This window comes from Diuraphis noxia, unplaced genomic scaffold (genome assembly GCF_037042655.1).
Source record: "Diuraphis noxia isolate RWA-SAM2 unplaced genomic scaffold, SU_Dnox_SAM2 contig0004, whole genome shotgun sequence".
NCBI lineage: Eukaryota > Metazoa > Arthropoda > Insecta > Hemiptera > Aphididae > Diuraphis > Diuraphis noxia.
Window position 1 is genome coordinate 44,828,444 of NW_028301714.1, and position 17,251 is coordinate 44,845,694.

The 17,251-nt window shown below is 26.2% G+C and overlaps 1 protein-coding gene across 2 annotated transcripts in view; it reads left to right on the top strand.

The window, feature by feature from the left end:
• Positions 1–14,292: 14,292 nt before the first annotated feature.
• Positions 14,293–17,251, top strand: part of Drip (aquaporin homolog protein drip) — a 36,050-nt gene continuing 33,091 nt past the window's right edge. The window contains exon 1 of one of the 2 annotated variants that reach the window (XM_089225976.1): positions 14,293–14,450. In XM_089225976.1, coding sequence (XP_089082102.1) covers positions 14,357–14,450 — 94 coding nt within the window. In that variant the 5' untranslated portion in view covers positions 14,293–14,356. The remainder of the gene's footprint in view (positions 14,451–17,251) is intronic. The other variant, XM_089225977.1, reaches the window with a different exon arrangement.

The following is a 17,251-nucleotide window of genomic DNA, read 5'->3' on the forward strand; positions in this document are numbered from 1 at the left end:
TGTAGCCAAATATAATCAAAAAAAAATTATGTCTTATGGTCTATTGAAGAACAATAAAAAAAAATAGCGGGTAAGTCGTAGATGTCGCTCTGCTGTACAATAGGTTACAAGTGGGTTACTGTAATGGATGGAATTAGATTTGAATCCAATGATATATCATTGTATACGAAAAACAATTCTGAGCAGAAACGGTTTATCTGTCTAGGATATATTATAGATTATTAAAAATACAATTTTTTTTATGAATTTCTAGCTTAAAATAATTTGAGTATTTTCGTGATTTTTACGTATCTTGTCAAAATTAAAATTTGAATGATTGTAAAAAAAAATTGGGGCAATTTATTTCTTTTATTTTTCAACTGCTATTGTAAAAATATGTTAGGAGCCTTGCATTAAATTTTCAAATCTTAGATTTAAAAAGAAAAAAATTTTATGAACTTTCTAGCTTAAAATAATTTGTGAATTTTAGTGATTTTTACGTATGTTGTCAAAATTAAAATTTGAATGTTTGTAAAAAAAAATTGTGACAATGCATTTCTTTTATTTTTCAACTGCTATTGTAAAAATATTTTAGGAGCTTTGTATTAAATTTTCAAATCTTAGATATAAAAGGATAATTGTTCATGAATTTCTAGCATAAAATAATTTACGAATTTTTATGATTTTTACATATGTTGTCAAAATTCAAACTTTGAATGCTTATAAAAAAAAAAATATGACTATATATTTCTTTTATTTTTCAACTCTTATTGTATAAATATGTTAGGAGCCTTGTAATAAATTTTCAAGATCTTCTACCTAAAAAATACATTTTTATCGATATTAATTTTAAAAATAACTAATAATGATTGAAAATTGCATATGCCTATGAATAGTTAAACTTAACTCGAAAATTTTTGAAAATTGCATGGTGGATACAATATATTTATATAAAGATTTCGTGAAAATTTCATATATCTATGGTTTTTTGTTTCAATGTTACATCAAAAACCAAAATTGATCGAAAATCGATTTTACGTAAAATTTCCTGTTTTTCCCTTTATTTATGGTTTGTTTATCCCAATTATTTAGAAAAAAAAAATTATTATATCATAATATTGTGTACATGAATATGTTTGAGGTTGTACTGAAGAATGGTGTAGACCATTATCCCTTTTCCTTAGCCTGTCACATAAAAATTAAGTTTTAGCATTTTAGTTGCAAGACTAATGTATTGTAAATTGTAGGGCAGCTGTTTGGCAGTTTAGTTGGTGTGTAGTTCTAGATGTTAATTATGAAGGTTGGCAATTTTTTGGTTTCATCATGGATATATGATACCTATCTTGAAATCTCGATGGATAACTTCATGATTGTTGAACAGATGTGCTGCAACAATGGTAAGGAGAACAATAGTTTGACAACGTCGAATTTATTCTATGTTGGATTTGCAGGGACAACCCCGCAATTGTATGAGAAAAATCCATACTAATTTAACGATAGCTACAATGTTAAGAAACCGTTAATTTGCTTGGTCTAGTGTGGAATATGTTCCACTAGCCATTATAACTTGTGAATTTTTTATCTGTTTGCATTTTTTTTCTGATGAATACGGTATTTTCAATTCAGGCGGGAATCAAGGTTCTTACCTAAGAATAAAGCTGAATATTTTTGTGGGATCATCGTGTAATCTAGAAACACTTGTAGATTTTTGGGTCATCGTAAAATATAATTCACGTGATATGACGGTCCACGAACGTCAATCTAAATAATTGATGTTAATACACTTGAATAAAACTTACTTACGTTGTAAGTGGAAACATTTTTCGTATTATTATTATTATTAAACACTTCTCATAAATTCGATACACGTGAGCGCCCATACGAGTTGCTTGTTCATTGTTCAATAAACAAAACGCGTCTGTAGTTGTATGATTGGAATTCGATAAAGATAATATACTATGCATTAATAATATGTTATACAATAAATTACACTACGCCTATTTTTCAACAAAATTCGATTTATTATTGTATAATATTAGAGAAATAATAATATCTTTGAGATATTTACATAATATATTGAAGTAAATAGGTAAGTATTGTATTTACATGTTTGCATGTAACATATTTTAAATGATGTAGAAACAAATTTGAATAATATTCAAAATAAAACCATATATTTTTTTATACGTGGATTCTAAAAGTTTCATCTACTTTGTAAAATGTTTTCTTATAAATTTTTGTTAAAAATTGTTGAAATTCTAAAAAATATAAAATGTTATCATCTTATATCTTAATATCTTAAATAACTTTAAAGCTCAATCGCATAATTTTAACTTGAAACTCTAAGAATTATATACCTTAGAAACAGTGGTTGTGGCACATTGGAAAATTGGGAACGTTCTGCACGGCCGATATTATTGTAGGCTATCAGGGCTAGTTATTAATGGCAAAAAATGAATATTTTTTAAATCAAATTACATAAATACAACTACAATGATAGTATTTACTTACCTCCTTGCACATTGAAAAGAAGAATCTGATCATCATATATTATAATGTAGCAATATTTAGTATGATACTGATCATATAATACGGTAGATAAAGTTATATAATAAAACTACCTTTGCTTGAACGCCATTAGACACAATATATTTTAAACAATAATTTAATTTGTCAATATTTACAATCAATTTTAACTTCAATGGGATGATATTTTATGATTTTGATTTATTGTTCGCGTGTTACTTGATACATGATAATCATAACACATAAGCAAAATATCAGTTCTAAATAATAAAAATTCAATACCACCAATTACATATCCTGATAGATCCCTTGCTAAGACCAACTTAAAAAAATCAAACTTGTTTGCTTCTCTTCTAGAAAACAATTTCACTCCTCACCCCGATGTAAGCAACATCGATCACACATCCTGTATTGAAAAATCTCTAACCAATCGCCTCCCTCTGTCTCCTTACCCACAAAACATACATCCCCTAGCAAAATTCAATTTATTATCAATAAATTATCAAACAATACCTATAGCAAATCGAATAATAAAACAATTGCCCAAGAAATCCATTCCTCTCTTAACCTTCATTTTCGACTCAATTCTTCGACTCTCCCACATTCCTCATTCATGGAAACACTCCATAATTATTCTAATTCTAAAATCCGATAAACCTCCTGACCTACTTTCTTCATATCGACCTATCAGCCTATTACCTTTTTTCTCAGAACTCCTAGAAAAGATTATAGTATTATACTAAAGCGATTAAACCCTATATTAACAACCCTATACTAACATTTGGTGATCGCGTAAAACCAAACAAATTTTTTTTGAACTTTGCTATGAATCGAAACGATGACTGTGTGAGTCGTAGTCAACTGAGTGACCACTGCGCCACTCCGGCCCCTTAATGGAAAGTTATGTATGTTTATTGAGATCTTAACATTATTATGGGTTTTAAAAGCATTAATTTTTTTTTCAATTTTTAAATGTGAGTTATTTTAATATGAATTATTTTGTTTTTTTGTTTTAAATTGATTATTCTAGGTGTATCTATTTCTACAATATCAGATTTTCTTTTTAAATTTGGGCTAGGTATGTCTATTATATTTGTTATTTTAATTTTTTGAAGCGTAGAAAAAGTTGAAGAGAGGCTCTGAAAAACTAACTCTACCATGTCTGATTTTGAGTGTGTATATGTTTTAGCTGATGTTGACATCATAATATTATATTCTTGTTTTCAGATTCATAATTTTGGTTAATACCTGGTGATATAGATGGCTGTGTTTTAGTTTGATAATTATAGGGAAATCAGTATCTATCAAACGATTTTGAGTAAAATGCTGTACAAAGCTTTCAGTGGAAAATGTTCTTGACAAATGTACATATTATGGAGTTTATCTGGATCAACAGAAAAAAAACTTCTTTTTCCTGTGTAGACATACAAAAATATGTATAAAAAAATTATAATTATTTGCAATGGGGTAGAAAAATTTAAATTTTAAATTAATTACTTACCTGAATGTATTATCCATATTTCTTTTCTTTCGTCTTTTGGAAAACGATACATTTAAATTTGGAAACATTTTCTTAGATGTTCCACAATTTTAATATTGGCACTTGTTTCTAGACATGTTTCAGAATTCGTAACTTTTAATGAAACTGTTAACTCGGAAAACAAGAAAATTTGGATGGCAGATTGCTCCACAGTGAACAAGATAGTATTGATGATATTAAAATAATATTATTATTTCCAATCATTTTACTATATCTAGAGTTTCTTATTATTATTCTATTTTTAGATCGGAACCGCACGATAAGCCACCTCCTCCTTTCCCCGCATAGCCATAACAAACATCTATGATGGATGTACCACCTCTTTGCGTTCCAACTTCACTAGCGCTCCATAGTAGTTGCATCCTATGCGTGGCCGCCAGATATTTACGTTGTAAGGGCTATCTATCTATTCTATAATAAATGTTTATATGATGATACTATACATTTTGTTCTTTTAATAAATTGCGTCACTTATGTTTCGAATTCCTGAGATCATGTAAAAAATATTGTATCCATTACTACTTGGGGGAAATTTTATGTATGTACTGCATATCTAATCTGTATAAAAAAAAAATATTCATCTTTTAAGAATATCCACTACTTTTTAATGAATACCTAAACTAAAATCAGAAAAACTGTAGTTAAATTAAAATAATATTACTCTTTTAAAATTATTGATTATCTTTAAAAAAAAATTTCAAATGCTTCTATAAATATTAAGTATAAATTATTTTTTTTTTAAACAATTTAATCACGTACAAATTTGTAAAATTACCCTTATGATGGTTATGATTAGTTTTAAAAACACCTATTGAAAATCATATTGAGTATAGACATACAGTTTATCATTTATTTATTATTATTTATCTACGTACATTTTAAATAGATATCTATAAAATATAATATGTCTAAATTCATACAGACATAATATTGTTTGGTGTAATATCAACTTAGTGTTACAATAAATAAATTTTAAATTTCTACTTGGTATTGAAAATATTATCAAAAACGTCTAATTCAGCAAAACAAAATGTTTTTATTTTAAAAGATTTTTTAATTAACGCATAATTTGTATTTGTTTAATTGGAATTTTTGAAAAATATCTAAAAATCTTAAAAATAAAGAAATAAATCATACGTATATAATGTACTTCAGAGATTTATGTAAGGAGTTTAATTAAGCTTATTAAATGTAACTATTTCTTAAGGAACTCAAATGAACTTAAGCAATTAATACGAATTGGGAGCATAATAATTCAGCAACATAATTATTACAATCTCTGGGGTATAAAACTTGTCCTGATAACTTTATAATGTGAACTTTTTCTTACTATAAAACTACTAATATTAATATCCTTCTATATTTACATAAATGTTGTCTTGAAAATATGTTTTGGTGGTCAATTATTTCAATGAAAAAAATATAGGTTTATTCCAACAAACATATTATCACCCATCTTTTTTCAAATTATTAATTAGTTTAAATTTTTATTAAGTATCAAGTATATCTCATGGCAATATTTTCGAATTCTTTGGATTTTTTTAAAGTAGCTAACCATTTAAGTGGTGTCCTGCGTTGATGTAAACTTGTTTTTAAATAAAAAAATTTACCATTATTTTTCACTATAGAATGTAATTCAGATGATTATTTTAAAATAATTTTATCTATTTTACTATCTATTAATTATTAATAGATAGTCATAAATAATTATAACAGTATTAAGACAACACTTGATTAAAATATACATTAAAAAAAACACTGTTATCTATTATATGATTTTGATTATGTTTTAATATAATTATAATAAATATTATATTCATATGAAATGGAAAGTTAGTATGCAACTAAATAAAATATGGTATTATATGTCATAAAGTTATGAGTCATAACTAATCATATTTATTTAGTTGCACAAAAAAAGTACCATATATTTTGCTATCTAAAATCTACTCAGTTTATTCAATATAATATTCGCAGGAACAAGGAACTATTTAACTGTTTGTTGGTTTTCGATACTGTCAGGTATAGCATGGCGTAGAATACGAATGGCCAACATAAGTGATAAGGGACATATTAAAGTGGAAAAAGCCGAATGTTTCGTGGTGAACCCGCGAGGGTCATGCGGCACACATTACACAGATATAAGGGGAGGAAAAAAGTTTTGTTTAATGTATTATCCAGATTAAAACAAAAGGGACCCATTCGTTTTATTTGTTGAACAGAGCGTCCGGCCCGGAATACTAATTGTGAATTATCGACTTTCGTTTAATCGACATCGTTCAGGAGTTATTTAATGTGGCGTTGGGATTTTTCCCTCGAGAATGGACAAAAAACTATCACTGACCTTTTTTTCACCATCCTACATCCACTATTTTCTCAACCACCAAACCTCCATGCTCACATATACTTCATCCGCACTTATGGTTATTTCAAGTATCGTTTTTTATTACTAAAATGGGCACAATATATTGCAATATTTTATTTTAAGACTATAATATGGTAACGTGTAGCTTATAAATTACCCAGTGGTTAAATGCAATTCAAACGAAATAAACCTATACACTCAATTGAAAATAAAATTTTAACTTATGAACCTATGAATACATGCATGGATTCGGCTAAAGGAACCTTATACTTTAGCAGAATTTTATTTTGAATAATTGAATTATGTTTGATTATATAAAGTGCATAATATAGATAATATATTAAAGAATATAGATGCAAAACACCACTTAAAAAATAATAATTTATATAAATACTTGAAATATATACATAATAATATACAATTTTATAAATTTTTAGTTACATTATTATTATAAAAGTTTATGTTTTAAAAAATTGTTGATATTATGTATAATTGATTAACCAGTAATACTAAAATAACTATGATTTTATTATTATCATTATTCTTTTTTATTACTGAGCACAATAAATAGACGCTTTATATTATAAACTTATATACAGTATTTAAATATGGTTTTAGAATCAGATCATATTATTCTCTCACGGCACTTTTTGCTATTTTTAAACAATTACAACCCCTTCATCAATATTGACGGCGTACTTTCAAGTCGTATGAAACTAGAATTGGTCAAAACTATTATTCTCAACAATTACATATCTTAGATGTAAAAAAAATGAATAACTCTCCTATATTATCATCCACTTAACATAGAATTTATATTTGTATTTGAATCAACAACACGAACTAGTAATCAAACAAAACTCTGTCTATCTAACAGGAAACAACTCAATTTAGAGATGACATGAATTATGCTCGTTATTCATATCCATATAGGTATTAGGTAGTGATATTATACAATGTGATTGTCATTCTTGTCAAAATTATACCAGCAAAAGAATATTTTCTGTAAGTAACATGTCACTATATATTTAAAATTGGAATAATACATTTCAAAATTCTAGTAGGAAGATATTCACCCACATTATTTTTTTGTATTTATATTATAAATATAAAATATAAAATGTATAATATAAAGAGATGTCTGTGATCTATTTGATTTCTCTCTCTGTTCCACGCGTGTAATGTAGGAAATTTGCTCCTATATTTCGTATTGTTATCTCTTAAGCATTAGAATTGACGTAATATCAAACTTAAAATTTGACATAGTCTTTTAAAATTTAAAATAAAATAGTAAAATATTTTCAAACACTTTTAACATTTTTTAATGTATTTAATAATTTCTATTAAATCGCATTAAAAATAACAAACAGGTATGATTTGCATAATTCATGACACAATAACATGTGATTTAAAATAATCTGTATTTTCTAAAAGCTTTATTATTCTGAAATACATTTTTAGAGATAAATGATTCGATATTCTAATGTTCTTTCTTACGATCGAAGCATATTTTTCAGGTGTCAGATATTTTTAAACTTAACATTCAATTAAAGAGATTGCGTTTGGATAGAGAATTTATAGTTTTATTTATAGATGTATTAAGGGGGCGTCTAAATTTGATGCACCCCCACCACCCTACTAGAGATTTTAAGAAAATCTAAAATGTATTTCAATTGTTTATGAAAGTCACTGCAATATAGTGCATTTAAAAGTGCAATAATTGCATTTTATTGATTTTAAATCGGTTTATTCTGTTAGTTTACTACTCATGGACAAAACTTTACTATGAGAGAACAAACATTGGGAATCATTGATACTAATTACAAACCTGTCAATAACGATCACCGAGAGGCAGAGGGCACGTCATAGACTTTTCTGAAAATTATTTTATCAATATTTTATCAACTCGGAGAATCATCTCATTGGTTTAGCAATATTAAATGTTCATAAAAATATTTTTATAACAGATGATATGATTTTAGACAAGTTTGCCAATAGTTGACGAGTCAGGCGTTCGCAACTTATCAATAGTACAGATATTTTCATCTCTCTCTCCCCACTGAAATAAAATTCTGGGTTCTGGTTTTACTAAAAAATTACGTACCTTAGAGTTTTCAATAAGATTAAGCAAGAGTACACAAAACTTGGAATAAAAATATTTTTTTAATATAATTTTAAGGAAAATAAAAAATCTATTCAAAAAATGGTAACTAACTGTTATTTATAATTTTGACGGTATCAATCAGACATTCTTTACGAATATCTATTTATACTGCCATTCTTCAAAAACGTATTTTATATACATTTCAAAGTAAGTATCTGTCCTTGAATACTTAAAAAAAATAGATTTTCCAAGACTGCTTAAAATAAGTCTAAATACTTTCAACATTTAATCGTATATATAGAATATGATTATAAGAACTTATTGTTTTAGATTCTGAGCGGAACGAGAAATGTATTGATTTTACCATGATGTGTGTGTGTGTTTTTTTTTATGTCTATCATCATGTTTTGGGGCAGTAAAAGTGCTTCGATTTTCGATTTCAGTATCTCAAACTTTTTATGAATTTCTAGCTTAGAGCCTTGTATCAAATTGTCATGCTTTTCTGCCCAACAAATACATTTTTATTGATAATAATTTTAAAAAAACAACTAATAATGATCTAAAATTGCATAATATGTCTATAAATAGTTAAACTTAAGTCAAAGTTTTTGAAAATTGCATGATGGATATAATATATTTATATAAACATTCGGTGAAAATATCATGTATCATGGTCATTTTTTTTAAAGTTAGATCAAAAACCAAAATACCTAAAGCAGTTATTAAGAAGTCTGATATCAAAAAAAAAAGAAAAATTGTATACCTATGAAATTTTCATGGCAATCAACGTATTTTTTTGATGGTGAATAAAAAAAAAAAAGTGGGTGAAATTGTTTTACTCTGAGTGCACAATTTTAACACTAAATTGAAATAATAGATACTTTTTTTTTTAACCCGCAGCAACATAGGCCATTGGATGTAGGGAGGGAAGGGTATTATAGGGTTTTTAAGTTGGCCAGGTTTTTGGTATACGTGGTGTGATTTCGGCAGAATTTTTAGTGGGCACCCATAGGTTTCATGGGGTGGCCTCTCTCTCCTGACAGCGAGAAATTGCCTGGAAAGTGATGCCGCCCATGACCTGGATTCGAACCCAAATAACACCTAAATCCACCTGGCCATTACACCCTCATATTACATACTATACAAGCCGATCTTGAGCAAAATACCAACTGACATGATTCAACATTTGTGTTAAATTTGTAATTTAATACCCAGCTTAGAATAATATTACTTTCCGTAATAAATTACAGTGAATTCACATCATCTTAACCTTGATTGAAGATTTTTAACTCAGACCTAAAATTATATCCAATAATAATATATTTATTTTATAATTAATAAAAGTTATTATTATTTCTATACAAATTCTCAAATTTGCAAAAAAAAAAAATTAAAGTCTATACTTATCATAATAGCACAAGCCACAAAGCCTATAGATCCTTGAGAAATTTAGCACTGTGTTGACAAAAACCTGTTAAAAATTGGCTAAGTAGTTACAGAGGTTACTACAAACTAGCATTTTTTTCTACTTTAAATTACCTACCTATATAAGTATCTACATAATTATACATGTAGATATTATACTATTATGTAATACAAATTATAATGCATAGGTATTATATGTGATCAATCTATACACTATAGGAAAACAGAATATTAATTTTCAAGGAATAAATTGGAGTGCATTGATACGTATACCGCAATGTGCAACATTCAAGAAATTACATATGTCATGTAGTGTGGTATACAAGAGGAACGTACCGAACCGCATCGGACTTATGAGTCGATATATTACTGCAGCAATACGTATATCGGTAGATACGTAACTTCTATACCATGTGTACCGAATTCTTCTTTTTAAAGATCAAAATTTTTCAATCAAGATAATTTTAAATTACCTATTGAGAATAATATTAATATTTCATAAGTAAATAATCTAATATTTAAAATATTATTTTGTGTTAACTAAATTACTTATCAATTACGACTATTCAAATGTTACAATATTAAATAATAATTTATTGCGTACTTTCAAAAAATATATTATATTGAACACATCATCGACTATTTAATTTTTTTAATTTTAATTTTTTAAATTAAATTAAATTTAAACCATACTTGCATACCTATACATATTCATAAATTAAATATGCGTATTGCGTAGCTAATATTTATATACATTTTTCATCTAACATTAGGTACGTAATAAAAAAAAATAAAGTCTACTTTAGTCAAGCGTAAAACAAAAAGATTTTCCCGACTGTATTTTGTCAGATCTCGTGTGCTTTATTTTTATTCTCAAGCAATCATTAACAAAGGTAATTCAATCGAATTAATTGAAAGATATTTTGTGGTTACTGGTTACTACCGACATTTAGTACACATCACGTGTATTATCATTATCTCGTGTACACTAGAGAGCGTGACCATTATATCGATACACATGACCACTAAAAGTCATGAATCCAGAACGACAATCGGGGGATGCCAAAAGGCATTAATTTAAAACGGACCTATTTCCATAGCTGTTAATTTCATTCATGCCTATATACCACAAAAATATTTTGAAAACAATTTTCTAATATTACATGTGAATTACATAGCGAATCATAAAATAGGTTAACAGTATTGAATAAGTGTTCCTACTTGTGATATGAGTTTTTAACAATTATTTTGATCATAACCGGCTTCATTTTTCACGTTTACAGTATTTTATTTTATAGAATAAGAAATGATATTTATTAACAATAGCGGATACATTTTCAAACATAAGATTTCCACAAGCACATTTCCATTTAATACAGCTACTTCCAAAGACTATTGAAGATATATTAATAAAACTTTGTAGTTTATTATTATTTTTTTTTTTTTTTTATTGGTTAAGCATCAACTACATAGGTTATTAGCTTACATGTGTTAATTTCTACATTAAATGATTATATGCTATTGTACAATTCTAATTTAGTTTATTATTATTCAGTTGTTTGTTGATAAAATTGTATATGATATTTAATTAAAAATAAATTTATTCATTTCTACATGTTTTGTTATAATTTAAAATTTTAAAATTCCAATAGGTATATCATTGTTTTCAAAATATATACCTAATAAATTATACATGATTTATTGGGTATTCTTCCGAAATTCAGATACTTCACTGAGTAGGAATTGTATTGATTAAAATATGTAGGTACTTTTAATGAATATATTTTACTAACTATTTTCTGAACTCTGTAGTTGTAATTAAATTTTGAATTTTAAGCGAAGTACTACACTACAGATAACTATTATATAGATACAAAAATATATACTCTAGTGTATAGTAAATGTCATAAAAATGTATCTCAATACTCAAGATTTCTAAATTATAATAATATTCTGTAAATGGTAATAATATCTACCTAACAAATAATATAATATAATTAGCATTTTATTAAAATATTAAAATAAAATAAACTTCAATTTAAAAGTAAGACCGAAGCGATATCTAGTGTAACATTGAAACATAGTAAACATGCTACAATCTAACCACTAGATCTCGCATCCATTATGCATATTATATTCATTTAATTTACATTTGAATACCTAATATAATTTATAATAAATGCTTCTTTAAAACTGCAGCAACACCATAACTTTTCTTCAAAGAACTAAACTTTACAACCTTATTTAATTATATTGTCTTTTTTTTTCGTTTTATAACCTTATATTCCTTGTATGATATTCTAAAACCTTCCATAATGTAATACAGTGGAACCTCGATTATCCGGGGTAATGATGTGGAAGGGGTCACACGGATAAATGAAAATCACGGTTAATCGAGACTTTTTATAAAAATGAAATTTTAAAAATTTGATTCAATTATAATTAGAAATATACATAATGTGCATACAATAATTTTATACAACAAGTTATTAGGGCTTAAAATATTAAGTTAAAAAATAGTAAAATAGCATAACTGTATGCTTTTTCACAAACCATTGGCCCTGAAATCGGTATGCCTTCAATACGCTTCTGTTTAAACCATTCAAAAAGAGCAGATTCCATGTCAGATAATGATGACTTTTTCATAGTTTTTCTCTTCTTAGCTGATACTTCTGCACAAGATATGAACTTGAAAATTTCATTTTTTTGTTTGATTAAGTCACGAACTGTCTGTTGACCCACGCCGAATTCATTTGCAAGTGTTTGAACACTTTCACCATGATCTACAGCCCGGTTAATAATCAACACTAATACAATAAAACATAAAATGTTCGATTATAACTACAAATATATCTACAGTCCATACTTATTTTTAAATTTTTGGAAGAGTAAGCAAGGTTAATCGCAAACACGGATAATCGAGGTTCTAATGTAATTTAAATTATATATAGTCTAATAATATATCTTTAAAACGTAAGCCGATTGCCTTAGTTGTTGAGGCTTTAAATAAATAAAAATAAACGCCTGTTTTTCTGTACTTATTTAAAATAAATATGAGTAATGCGTAGACCAAATTTATTATTTTATTATAATATAGAAGTTTTACTTCCTCAGAGTGAAACGGTGGGTTCAAACGCTCTCTGTATTTTTTTTTTTTTGTTTAAAAATATCAATCAATTTTCACTTGTTGTTTTATTATCCACTTTTCCGATGAATTTTCTGAAATATAATACAATTGCCATAATATGACGTTTACATAAAATAGACTTTACAACATTTTTAAATTAATTAAATTTTCTTACTTAAATTTTATAAAAATTTAAAAATGTACAATATTCGTGATTTTAAAATCACCATTTAAAAGGTGTTAAATACAAAAATTAGGAAAATATTTTTAAGGTTAAATTTTGGACGAATTTATATGTTTTCAGAAGTTTTATTCGATTACCTACTAGGATAGTCATCACTCATCAGTCACTATAGGTAATTGAGTTAGCAATAGATGAATCTATTTTTGAAGAAATTACAACCAAAATCAAATCACAGTAAGAAGTTTTCAGTTCTTATTGCTATCGACAAATATTGAATTTAATATTTTCAGAATATAAACATTTTATTTATTATAAATATTGGATAATTATAAGTTATAACATTTGAAATTTATTTGTATTATTATTAATTAGAGACACAAGTAAAAAATAATAGATTGTTAGCCAGTGTCCATTTACTTATTTCACACCAAGACTAAAATAAAATATTTGTAATGACTATAACATGCTTGTATTTTTTTCAATAATAATAAATAACCATTTTTAATCGTGTGTACTTTACAATTTTTTAAGAGGACTGTATATGTGTTGTATAAATTTTTTTTGTGTGACAATGTTGACAACACTGTATGAGGTAAGACATACTCTTAAATTAAAATTTCTCTTCAAATAATATATATTTTTGTACTTATGTACCTGTTGGTGTGACTCAAAAATTATTGGGATATACGATATACCTTTTAAAATAAACTTTTATTTACAATATGATTATTATAATTGGAAAGTTATGTATAAACAAGTATTCACGTATTCTAGTGATTGGATATGAATATAGATATAATATAATAATATAGCAACATGAAAAATAATATCATTATAATATAATTGTTGTCAATAATACATAGGTATACAAATAGTAACTTGATGTCATTATACTATAGATAACAATTATTGGTCGTTTTCACGCAATATGGATTAGACTGTTGATAAAGTAGTCAAGTGCTGTAAATTATTTACTAAACAGTTAGAACACCAAAAAAATATAATTTATGTTTATTTTTTTAAATATAATTGTTGGTTTTATGTTAAATAATTTAATTTAGAATATATCAAATTTAAATAAATCAATTTTCTATAGGCTCTGGATAATGGCGAAAAATACGAAGGAATACGGTACATTTCCTAGTGACCAATATTCATCTACAGACGATTTGGATCAACCATGCTCTTATCCTAATTCAGGTTCGTAAAAAATCATTAACTATTCACCTATCAAACTTAACTCAGCTATATATATTAACTGTGGTGTTAAAATCTGTCTGAACTATTTATATCAATTGTTTTATTTTCATTTAAGTGAAGGTATGAAAGTAAGTTGTTGTACAAATTGTTATAAATTGTTAGTATAAAAATGTAATTATTTATTCTAGTAAATATACTATTAACTATTAATATATTTTGCTATAAATTATGTCAATACTTATTTTTTTCAATTTTAAACTAAAAAATTTGCTTTAGCTTTGTCTAAATTTAATTTTTAAAGTTGTATATTGCTCAAAACTATTGACTATTAAGCAATAAGCGTTATGAATAAAAAAAAAAAAAAATTATAAAAAAATCAAATACTTTAAGAAACTTTTACGACTTGATAAAATGTATGTAGTTCTCAGATAAGAAATTAAAATGTTATTTAGTACAATGGTACTTGTCTTATAAACAATTATAATTACTGAACTAAAATCGAAGTAAGTATGAATATGGTAGTTGAATTGTAGGTAATTAAAATTTGTCTCAATGAGTATTTTATTGAACGCTCAAGTGGATAAAAAATACAATTATATAGGTACCTAATATGTGGTTAATGTTTAAACAAAAGTTATTAGATAGATATGTAGTTACACAATTTATCAACGTTGAAACAAGAATGGGCAATTGTGGACTATTTATGGTCATCCACAACTATAAAAAAATTATATCGGTTTATCTTTCACCTAGCTGTGTATAACCGTATAAGCTTATCTACTATATTCCTATGTTGTCTATATTATATAAAAGATAAATAATTATAAGCTGTAAGCCATTTATATATGTGAAAAAAAAAATAATTATAAGAATTTCACGATAAAAAATTCGCAATATGAGACATTTTTTCAAACCGTATGATGGTTATCTACGGTTTTCCTTGTGTTGTGGAGTGAATATTTATTTGCTGGGGGTAAACCAACGTTAGTTTATTGTAATTCCTCATATCTGAAACTAGAATACCCGTAGTCAATGTAAGTTTTAAATGGGTTTTGTATATTAGCAGTTTGAACTTGAAGTTGATATATATTATATAGTATATTTTTATTTAAAATTATGCATATAGCATACGAAACTGATTGTTCAGTTTAAGACTATTAGTTTTTATGTTAAGAATACGGCAAGCAGGTGATGTGTCGGTCTACAAGTACGCAACATAGAAAATTTATGCTAAGAAATAACGCTTGATGTTTACAATTTTACATTAGTTGTAATGTGGTAGTGGTACTACCGGATCACGATTAATTTTTATTTAATTCTGGACACGTAGCTAAGTGGTGGCCTGGGGTGGCCCGGCCACCCAAAATATTTACAGGATATCCCATTATACTGTTAAAATACCCAAGACTCAAATGTAAAAATTTAAAACTATATTTTAAAATGTCTTTTATGATATTTTTTATAACCATATAATATTATATTATTTAACAATGTATTCTCACAGCGATTGTAATATGAATATCTGATCATAACAGCTTGTAAATTATCACATCAGAGACCACTGATCAGATTCAATTAAAATTTCGAATAGCATGGCCAGATAATAGTTAGAACTCAGAATTGAAATTGTTCATAGATACTTGTTATAAATCGTAATCATGTTAACAATTAACATATAGGATATAATTCATCTTTATTAATTATTATAAAATCATACAAATAACCCGTATTCCTAATTCAGTAGGTAATTCAGCATTCCTATCACGCAATCATTGCTTGGTGTGGGTACCACGATTATTATTATGTGTATAATGAGTAAAAATATACAGTAGGTACAACTTTTTTTTATTCATAAAGACGTGTTTAAAATATTTAAATATAATTATTATCACCGATTGCCTACTACCTATAATCAACTATAACAAAAAATGCTATGATAATAATATATGGTTTACAATTTATCTTATTACAACTGTGCAAATGTATAAGTGTATGCGGGACTTCGTATAATGTTGTTATTATTACTTTTTATTTTTAAATTGTTTAATTTGAATTTATCATGTAATGTTGAAAATTTATAATATTGTATCTGTTTTTGTATTATTTTTTTCTTCATACAATAATGAGGTGTTGATGTAGTAATGTATAATTTAAAAAAGTATTTAAATATACTCTCAAATAAATTTTTTTGTACATTTCAAATACCTACTTTGGGGTTTTTAAAGTAGGTTTGTATTTGATATAGTTTAGTGGATTTATAATCATTTTTATTTAATTAGTTTAATTTATTTACTAAATTAACTTTAATTATATTTTAAATACAATTATAGTTTCAACATTTTAGATTCTGAGTGGAGCGAGGAATGTATCGCATTTACAATGATGTGTGTGTGTTTTTTTTGTGTTTGTCACACGTTTGGGGCAGTAAAAGTGCTTCGATTTTCTAAATAATTGGTATAAATATAAACAAACGAAAATTTAGGGAAACAACGGGCAATTTTACGCACAAATCAATTTTCGACAAAATCTATTTTGGTTTATGATGTAACTTCGAAATAAATGACCATCGGTACATGAAATTTTCATCGAATGTTTATATAATTATTTTCAATCCACTATAAAATTTTCAAAAAATGTCGACTTAATCTTGAACTATTTATAGTCATATGTATGCAATTTTCGATTATTATTAGTTTTAATTTAAATTAATATCGATAAAAAATTATTTGTTGTGCAGAAAAGCTTGAACATTTAATAGAAGGCTTCTAACATATTTTAACGATAGCAGTTGAAAAACAAAC